The 10,962-nt window shown below is 37.1% G+C and overlaps 1 protein-coding gene across 1 annotated transcript in view; it reads right to left on the bottom strand.

Annotated features, from left to right (window-relative positions):
- ALG13 (ALG13 UDP-N-acetylglucosaminyltransferase subunit) overlaps positions 1 to 10,962 on the bottom strand; it is an 82,676-nt gene that overhangs the window by 3,928 nt on the left and 67,786 nt on the right. The window contains 2 exon segments of the mRNA XM_042782982.1: positions 1,599 to 1,639; positions 7,543 to 7,716. Of these exon segments, the coding sequence (XP_042638916.1) occupies positions 1,599 to 1,639; positions 7,543 to 7,716 (215 nt within the window).

Here is a 10,962-nt window from a genome sequence, read left to right as displayed (position 1 = left end):
AATTCTACTCTATCTTATAGGATCACTATGAATCAAAATGGACTTGATGGCAACAGGTTTGGTTTGGTTTTATTCTTAAAGTATTATAGGTCCTCACTGAAAAAAAAAAACCTGAGCCATGATTTTCAGGTGTGATATGAATTTTGTTTTTTCGCCACTTAGAAAATCATTTAAGATCTTTTGGACCTAGGAATACTTTTAGGAAAGCATTCTATGGAAATAAGAAATGTACACAAAGAAGTGTATACAAAGATGCCTTTTGTAGCATAACTTTAAAAATTGAAAAAATAATGAACAATCTAAGTGTTTAAAAACAGGAAACTGGCTGAATGAATTAAGATCTACCCATGACAGAGCACTAAAAAGGCAATAAAAATCATACGCATATTGTTAAGTAAAAGATTACAAAATTATATAGTACAACAGTCCATAAGGAAATGTATCTAAGTGAACAGTGGTTATAAAGGTGATTTTGGTTTTCTTTATACTTTATTACTTCCCAAATGCTCTACAATGAACACTTGTATTTCTAATGTGAAAAAGTATTAAAGTATCTATTCTTCATTTCCTGGTATTCTCATGATGTGAAAGGCAGGAGAATACTTAAAATGACTCAGATTTGTGGAAAAGATTGCAGTTTGTCTATGTGACTATAATAACTGTGAAATAGTACTTAGGAAAAATATTCTTAAGGAACAAAAACCTACCTCACTACTCTTAATTTATAAATGTGTGCCAACTGGGAAAGACAGTATTCTGGCAATGATATGTAACGTCCATGAATTTAGGAAAATCAGTGTTTGGGAATAAACAAAACTAAGCATTATCCAGGACAATATTTAGTAATTTACCATCATCTGCCAAATCTAAAACGTGCTGTTCCTTTTCAGTAAATCTGTCATCTATATTACTACATCAGAATGATCTCTATAAAATAAAAGAGCCCTCATCTCAAGTCAAAAATATCTTTCAATGATATTAAGACACATGTCAGTAATCACCTATATGATTCAGAGGAGTGGTGAAAACCAGTGTTTGGCAGGTATCTATGAACACATCAGTGCTTTACAAGTAATACAAGTCTTTAAATATCTGTGAGTTAGTCTGATTACTTTTCACAAAAAAATGCATAAATAGACATAAAAATATTTAAGTAAACAAGATAAAGACTCCATTTTTTATTTTTATTCAGAGGCAGAAAAATACAGGGAAGAGTTGGTATGGGATGTTAAACATGGAGGTGAATATGATGCTGAGGTTTTCTTTATACTTTATTATTTCCCAAATGCTCTGCAATGAACACTTGTATTTCTAATGTGAAAAAGTATTAAAGTAGACCTTAGCCCCCAGTCAATTTAACAGCTATTTTATAAGAGAAACTAAAGTGCTCAGAGGCTAAAGCAGAAAACTGACCTATATAATGTTTGGAACGAATCTTAGAAAGACAGAAATAAAAATTTTAAGGCCCCATACAATGTCCAACTCAGAACTAGGATCCTCAAACAAGATTTTTCTTGTTTTAAAAAGTTCAAGAATCTGATTATCATAATAGCTTATATTTTTAATAGAGAGCTTATCAAAGTAATTTTAACTCATACCTGTAATCCCAGATTGAAATAGTATTGCAAAACTTTTGTATCTAAAATTAAAATAGAAAAATTAGTTACTAGATAACATAAGCAATTAGAACTATCACTTAAAAGCGTTTCTCATTGAGCATTTTATATTAAGGTATATATCAATCCAGTTTTCTCAAACCCACAATACCCTCAATTCTATGTTACAGTACATGACCATTCACCTACCTTATAGTAAGACCATTTTCTAATTCAAAGTTTAGTTATCAAATACTTACTTTACTTCTATTTTTAATATTAGCCAGATGTTATATAAATACCACTCCATTCTGCTAGTATTTACAAAGATGCCATTAAAGGCATTTTCTCATCTCATGACTAAAAGTCTGAAGCAAATCTTGCTTAAGCAATCATAATGGACTTCAGTTAATAGAGCTAATACACAATACAAACTAATTTTCTACTAATACTGAGATTAGTGATGCCTGCTGCGACAACCAGCATAGTATGAAACAATTCACTGTTTTAAAGCACCACCATTAAAATTATAAACAGAAGAGGTAATGACCAAGATAAAGAACTCAAAACTTGTTATATCCTGAGGGATGAAATTTCTCTACACAGTATAGAACTTAATAATTTCATAAATGAACAAAAACTAGACAAAGAAGAGGAAATGTTCCTAACATTCCAATTATCCTCTAACTGTATTTTTACTGCTTGACCTGGGAATCATGTATATTCTTATTTATAGGACGATACAATCTGAGTTTCATTAAATTTACAAATGAACTCTCATAAAATTCCTCATGTCAGAGACTCCCGAAATATTAAAAATATAGCTATAACCACTGTTAAAATAATCAGCATGTATTTTACTACTAGGGCCGGAACTGGTAGGGAAGGCTGGAAGAAAGCAGCAGACGGCTTTTGGAGGGCTGGAACTGGTAGGGCCAGAAAGTGGGAGTGCAGCAGTTTGAAACAGCTAAGGGATACGAACTCATCTGTCAATTTGTTGTCCTGTGGTGGCTTGTGTGTTGCTGTGAGGCTGGAGGCTGTGCCACCAGTGTTGCAAGTGCCAACAGGGTTAGCCATGGTGGATAGGTTTCAGTGGAGCTTCCAGACTAAGCCAGACTTGGAAGAAGGAAGAGGCCATCCACTTTTCAAAGAATTGCCAGTGAAAATCTTATGAATAGCAGTGAAACACTGTCTGATATATGACTGAAAAAAAGCCCTGAAACACTGCCTGATTTAGTGCCAGAGGATGAGCCCCTCAGGTTGGAAGGCACTCAATATATGACTAGGAAAGAGCTGCCTCCTCAGAATAGAGCCAATCTTGATGATGTGGATGGAATAAAGCTTTCAGGACCTCCTTTTACTGATGAGGCACAACTCAAGAAGAAAACAGCTGCAAGTATCCATTAATAATTGGAATTTATGAAGCATGAAACTAGGAAAATGAGAAGTTGTCAAAAATGAAATGGAACACATAAAGATCGACATCCTAGGCATTAGTGAGCTGAAATGGACTGGTTATGGCCATTTTGAATCAGACAATCATATGATATACTATGCCAAGAATGACAATTTGAAGAGGAATGATGTGGCATTCATTAACACAAAAAATGTTTCAAGATCTACCCTGAAGCACAATGCTGTCAGTGACAGGATAATATCCATATGCCTAAAAGAAAGACCAGTTAATATGACTATTATTCAAATTTACGCACCAACCACCAAAGCGAAAGATGAGGTAATTGAAGATTTTTACCAATTTCTGCAGTCTGAAATTGACTGAACATGCAATCAAGATGTGTTCGTTATCACTGGTGACTGGAATGCAAAAGTTGGAAACAAGAATCACCGGTAGTTGAAAAATATGGTCTTGGTGATAGAAATGACGTTGGAGATCGCATGATAGACTTTTGCAAGACCAACGACTTATTCATTGCAAATACCTTTATCAACAACACAAATGGTGGCTATACACGTGAACTTTGCCAGATGGAGTACACAGGAATCACACAGACTACATCTGTGGCAAGAGGCAATGGAGAAGATAAGTATCTTCAGCCAAAACAAGGCCAGGAGCTGATTGTGGAACATGCCATCAACTTCTCATATGCAAGTACAAGTTGAAACTGAAGATAATTAAAACAACTCTACGAGAGCCAAAGTATGACCGTGATTATATTCCTCCTGAATTTAGAGACCATCTAAAGAACAGATTTGATGTACTGAACACCAATGACTGAAATCCAGAGGAATTGTGGGATGACATCAAGAACATCATCCGTGAAGAAAACAAAATATCATTAAAAAGATGGGAAAGGAAGAAAACACCAAAGTGGATGTCAGGAGACTCTGAAACTTGCCCTAGAATGGAGAGTAGCTAAAGCAAATGGGAGAATTGACAGGGTAAAAGAGTTGAACAGAAGATTTCAAAGAGCAGCTCAAGACGACAAAATCAATTATTATAATGAAATGGGCAAAGAGCTGAAGCTAGAAAAACTAAAAGGGAAGAACACACTCAGCATTTCTCAAGCTGAAAGAACTGAGGAAAAAATTTAAGCCTCGAATTGCAATATTGAAAGATTCCATGTGCAATTATGTTGAATGATGCAGGAAACACCTAAAGAAGATGGATGGAATACAAAGTCACTATACCAAAAAGAGAAGCTCTGGTAGCACAGTACCTAAGGCACCTGAATGCTAACCAGAAAGCTGGCAGTTCAAACCCACTGGCCAATCCTCGGAAGGAAGATCAGGCAATCTACTTCTGTAGTGATACTGCCTCGGAAACTCAAGGAAGGGTCGCTATAAGTCAGGGCTGACCTGATGGCAAATAACAACAACAACAACAATATACCAAAAAGAATTGGCAGACAATCATTCATTTCAAGAGGTGGCACATGATCAAGAACCAATGATACTGAAGGAAGAAGTCAAAGTTGCACTGAAAGAAGTGGCAAAAAAAACAAGGCTCCAGGAATCGATGGAATACCCATTGAGATGTTTCAACAAATGGATGCTGACCTTTTGGTTAGTAGTTACATGGTTTAACCACTATGCCAACAGAGCTCCTTTGGTAGTTAGCATTGTGTGTCAACTTAGCTGGACAGCTGGTGGCAGTTATTCCCTATGATGAGACTGGCAATCAACTCCATGGTGGGATCTACCACAAGCAGCTGAGTAGCTGGCTTTAGGGATGGGGTCTGCTTCCCATGTATAAGCAGGAGCTTTGAGAATGTTCTCTAGCTTATGGCACGGTTGAACCCTCCATGTAGCTGAGTCGTTGTTCAGCAGTCTGCCATGCTCTGCCAAGCTTGGGTCTTTCAATGGACTTGAATCAATGACCTGCCGTGTTGTTTGGTAATACTGGGACTGTGGCTTTTTACTTGTCAAACTTGGGTTTGTCAGCCCCCGTAGCCAGCAGCTGTCTGAGTGAAGAAAAAATCCCCCAGCTTTAGTGGGCTGGGAGCAGGAGGCAGAGCTGAAGCCCAAGAGCCTGGCACTTTGAATTCTGACTTTAAGCCTCCCAATTGTGAGAATAAACTCCCGTTTGTTAAAGCCATCCCATTTGTGGTATATTCCTGTCAGAGCAGCACTAGTCGTCGTTATGTGCTGTCAAGTCGGACCCAACTCATAGCAACCCCTCCTTGGGTTTCCGAGGCAGTATCACTACAGAAGTAGATTGCCCAACCTTCCTTCCAAGGAGTGGCTGGTGGGTTTGAACCGCTGGCCTTCTGGTTCGCAGTCAAGTGCCTCAGGCATTACACTACCAGAACTAGGTAACCAAAACATTATGTCAGATGGATCTTGTCTGAGAGCAAAGAATATCAGTAAGATGTGTTATCTATGATTTATTGACTATGCAAAGGCATTAGATTGTGTGGATCATAATAATTTATGCATAACAATGCAAAGAACAGGAATTTCCAAATACTTAATTGTGATAATGAGGAACCTGTACACAGACCAAGAGGCTGTTGTTCAAACAGAACAAAGGAATACTGCATCATTTAAAATCAGGAAGGGAGTGCAACAGGGTTGTATCCTTTCACTATACATATTTAATCCATACTCTGAGCAAATAATCCGAGAAGCTATACCTATCAGAAAAAGAACATGGCATCAGGATTAGAGGAAGACTCATTAATATCCTGAGATATGCAAGAGACGCGATCTTACTGGCTGAAAGTGAAGATGACTTGAAGCACTTACTGATGAAAATCAGACTACAGCCTGCAGTATGGATTTACATCTCAACACAAAGAAAACAAAACTCCTCACAACTTGGCCCATAAGCAACATCATTTTATCATGGAGACAACATTGAAGGTGTCGAAGATTTCATTTTACTTGGATCCATAATCAACACCTGTGGAATCAGCAATCAAGAAATCAGGTATTGTATTATACTGGGAAAATCAGCTGCAAAAGACCTCTTTAAAGTGTTATGGAGCTAATATATCATTTTAAAGACTAAGGTGCACCTATCCCAAGTGATTGTACTTTCAATCGCCTCATATGCACAAGAAAGCTGGACAAGGAATGAGGAAGACCGAAGAGTTGGTGCCTTCAAATTATGTTGGTGAAATATACTGAAAATACCATGGGCTGCCAGAAGAACAAACAAAACTATCCTGGACGAAGTGCAGCCAGAATGATCTTTCAAAGCAAAAATGGCCAGACTTCATCTCACCTACTATGGTCACAGTGTCAGATGGGACCAATCCCCGGAGAAGTATATCATGGTGGGTTAGAGAAAAAGGGGAAGGCCCTCAATGAGAAGGACTGACACAGCAGCTATAACCATGGGTTCAAGCATAGCAAGGACTGTGAGGATCACACAGGACGGGCAGTGTTTCATTCTATTGTACATAGGGTCATTATGAGTCGGAGGCAACTCTATGGCACCTAGAGCAACAACAAAATACGGTGAACACTAGGACCTAGGGAAATAAACTCTTTCGAAAAATCAACCGTTCAAAGTCAAAAGACATTTGCCCAAGGACAAAGTTCACAAGACAGGAAGGGATACAAAAGGGAGGAGCAATGGAAATGGGAAACAGAAGAAGTGAGATGAGTGATGTTACATTGTGGAGGTTATAATCAACGGGATGAAACGAAATGCTTATGAACTGTTGAATCCAAACTGATTTGCTATGTAAATGTTCACCCAAATCACAATTAAAAGTTCAAAAACAAAACAGAATCAGCTACATAAAAGTGATAATGAACTTCTGAGGTAGAAAAAAAAAATAATAAGCTAGTGCGGAAGGTTATCTTAGTGACTATCTTAGGGTCAAGTGGAAAAAAATAGACTAAAAAGGGAAACACATAAAAAGTAATCAACAGACTGTAACAGTCCCCTTCACCCTCCCCACCCCAAAAAAAGCCACAATTTTCACCTATAATTCGTTTGTGAGAAATATTGCCAAACTGACGGTTCACAAAACTTCTGATAAAAAGCTATCTTCTTATTTGTTGTTTAAGGAAATAGCACATAGTTGAAGGCCAAGGCTGACTAGACCCTCACACCGCCACCAACATCTCAAAGTTTACACAATTCACTCAGAATTCTAATTATTGAAGAGTGCAACAATTTCACACACTTGTGTGAAAAACATTAGAGAAATCATGATCCCAACTCCTCTTCCAGAGAAATAGTTGTGAAAAAGCAAATATATTGCTTGAATATCTTCCTCAAGGCAGATGTGTAGCAACCAAAGAAGCAGCACAAATCAACTCAACTATCCTCTTGCTGACTATGCTTTCAGTTTCATCAACCTTTCTCCTTAGTCACTTACCCAGCATTATTCTCTCAAGTCAATTTTTTTTTGGTCTTCTACCTCATCTACACAGGTGAACTAGAAAGGGATATGCTCTTTAAAAACATAAATAAATAAATAAATAAATAAAACCCTAAACAACCTTTATCCAAATCTCAGTATCTACTTACCCTGAGGCAAATCACTGCCACTAGGATCACAAGAATAAGGTGGAGGTGGTGGTGGTAAGTTTGAAGTCTCTCCCATTTCAAGAGGAGGAAGAGGTGGAGGCGGTGGCAGCGGCAGAGAGGCAGCAGCAGCAGGAATAGGAGCACAGTGGTATGTATACAGCGGTGAAGCCATAACTAAAAAAGAAAGAAAACATAAAGCAGCAATGCACAGCTACAACACCTTATAAGCAATAGCTCATCTATTATTTGTCTCCTCAATGTGGTGAAACAACTCTAATTCTTATGCTTTGACTTAAGAAAACAAAAACTGAGAAAGTAAATTATTTACATTCTCTTAGACACACTAGTTGAAAACTAAGAGTTCATGAGAAATCATTTTGAGAAATTACTTGAAATTAATAGGAAAAAATGGAAGTGGGAGAATTCTATCAGACTTTGAACACTGTAAGTAACAATGCTATTAAAGCAAAAATTTTATTCAGCTTAACACCTAATGCAACCTTAAGGGTATTTTCAATAAGGGATACTCTCAGTCAAATTTTAAGATGTAGAAGCTAACAAAGAGATAGACTTTCATACATTACAGATTTAAACAGTTCTTGAAAGTTTCTACTGGCAGTGCCCGAGGAATACAGGGAATACTAAAGGAGCTCTGGTGATGCAGTGGTTAAGCCCTCAGCTGCTAAATAAAAGGTCAGTGGTTCAAACTCACCAACTGCTCCATAGGAGAAAGATGTGACAGTCAGCTTCTACAAAGATTTACAGCCTTGGAAACTTTATGGTAGTTCTACTCTGTTCTATAAGGTCGCTATGAGTTGGAAGTGACTTGATGGCAATGGGTAAATCATAGCAGTTGCATTATTAATGTAGCACAGAATCTAAACCAAAGTCTTGCTAGATAAAATATCTAATCCTTGTAACTTTTCTGTACCCATTACTACAGTCTAAACAGAGTTCTCATTTAAGAGTTTCACTGTTTTTGACCTAAGAAATTGAAATAAAATTTTGCTCAAATATTAATATATTCCTCTATGATGATAAAGGAAACAATGTGATTTCAATCTCTTAAAATCAAACACCTTCATATACACGCACATATATAGTATAACCTCACATGCTATTCGAATTTGCTAAATTTTTCAATAAAAGATGAATGATAAAAGTCATAAAGTTTACTCATTGTGTATAATCATTTTAGCAAAGTTAGAAATTCAAGTCCTACATTACCCTCAGTGTTACCTGCACTATAATTTCAACCCTAAGAAGTACGGAAAGTTTATCCCATCATTCAATAAAGGTTTAAATTCATACTTTTAGATAACTGAGTTTACTATACACACTAACGGAATGCTCTTCTGATAATTTAGCAAGAGGAACGTTAAGGCCAAGTGTTAGATGTGATCCACATTGTTTTCTTTCACTGATACAAATACTAAGAACAGACTCGTCATATTCTTTATAGAGCTGCAGATAAACAGCATAGGAGATCTGTGTCTTAGGGTGATTCAAAACTCCATCAACAGTTGTGCGAGGGTGAGGAAATTATTTCTCTCTTAACTGTAGTGGTGGTTGCATAACTCTATGGCTTTGTTAAAACTCATCAAACCAGAAACCAAAAATTGAGTTTAAAGCATTTAAATTAAACAATAACTTTTTATAACTTGCTAAAAGTACTGCTTGGTATTTCAACATACATTTAGAAATACCTACTTTCATAATTTTGGAAGAGGATTTTTTTTTCTCACAACTTCTCCAAATGCTCTAAAGGCTTTATGGATTTGTTTTCTGTAAAATAATTCCTTTTTCAACAAAGCTCTACTCAATCCTTTTACACTAGGACTCAAATCACATCATTTTGTTAAAAAAAAATGAATGATGTAAGTTCAGATGGTTGAAAACAGTAAAACGTAGTGGTGATCACTAAGTATAAACCATAATCATTAGATACAGACCAAAAATAAAAACCAACTACCATCGAGTTGATTCTGATTCATGGTGACCCCACGTGTTACACAGAACTACTCCATAGGGTTTTTCTTGGCTAATATTTATGGAAGCAGACTGTCAAGGCATTTCTTTCATGGCACTGCTGGGTGGGTTTTAACTGCCAACCTTTAGGATAGCAGCCAGTTGCAAACCACTTGTATCACCTAAGGACCTTATTAGTTAAACAAACTCATGTACCTGAGAGATTCAAGGGTAGAAATCATTTGGAAGTTACTTGTTTGAACTCACTTTCCTAATAAATGTGTATTATAATAAGGCCCCTAAGGAGAAGCTTTAATAATTTCAGTTGTTCTACAGATACGTGAGCATATTCACGATTAGATAAAACAAAGACTCTAACAGGTTTCACAAATACAGTTTGAGAAATGGCGTCAGAACGATGGAAGCAAAATATTCTGAAATATTAATGGAAACCAAAGTAATGCATTCAAAACACTTACTTTCCCAACCATTTAGCTGTCATTTTTTTTAAGACATTTCAGAACAGAGTATGAATATACACTCTAGAAATCACAGACAGAGACAGGACTAAGGTGAGGTGAGGCACTTGGGTGCAAAATTTAAGGGGGTACCAAAATAAATGCAAAAAATATCCAAGATGAACAAAATGTCAAAATTTATATAAAGACAGTATCCAACCCTGCACTTGCATGGCCCTGCCTCACTCAACTCACCCTAATCATGGCCCACAGATCCTGTCTTTGTTTAAAATTTTGATTCTTCATTCATCTTAAGGGGCCCTGGTGATGCAGTGGTTAAGTACTTGGCTGCTAAACCAAAGGTCAACAGTTAGAACCCACCAGCTACTCTGTGGGAGAAATATGTGATAGTTGAACTTCTGTAAAGATTTATACCCAGGGAAACCCATGGAGCAGTTCTACTCGGTCCTATACAGAGTTGCTGTGATTCAGAATCGACCCAACAGCAAGAGGTTTGGGTTTTACATCATGGATTTTTTTTAATTAACACATTAAGATATCATTTACCTTGATTATGCTTTGGTATCTTCCTAGATTCTGCACCCAAGCTAAGTTAGGCACTAGTCTTGGTCCTGGCGAAAGCCTTGGGGACAGGTATCCAAACTCAGAGTTTAAAGTTAACAGGGTTTAAAGCCTATGAGATGTATATTAAAGGCAATTCCCCCACCTCATTACCTGGGAAATTAGAAGTAACTTAAAAGGAGGCTGAGAGGGACCTGCCAGAGAAATAACAAAGTAGGAAAACATGAGTTGTTTAATCTAGGGAACTGACAAAAATGGGACAGATCAAGTAAAAACCAGCCACAGAACAATTAAAGTAGAGCTATAGTTGAAGTAGGAGCTCTGGTGGCATAGTGCCTAAGGCACTTGACTGCTAACCAGAAGGTTGGCAGTTCAAACCCACCAGCCACTCCTCGGAAGGAAGGTTGGGCAA

Source organism: Orycteropus afer, unplaced genomic scaffold (genome assembly GCF_000298275.1).
Source record: "Orycteropus afer afer isolate SDZICR_OR568_19922 unplaced genomic scaffold, OryAfe1.0 scaffold00549, whole genome shotgun sequence".
Classification (NCBI taxonomy): Eukaryota; Metazoa; Chordata; class Mammalia; order Tubulidentata; family Orycteropodidae; genus Orycteropus; species Orycteropus afer.
Note: the sequence above shows the minus strand (reverse complement) of the source record. Positions and strands in the feature narration are given on the sequence as shown.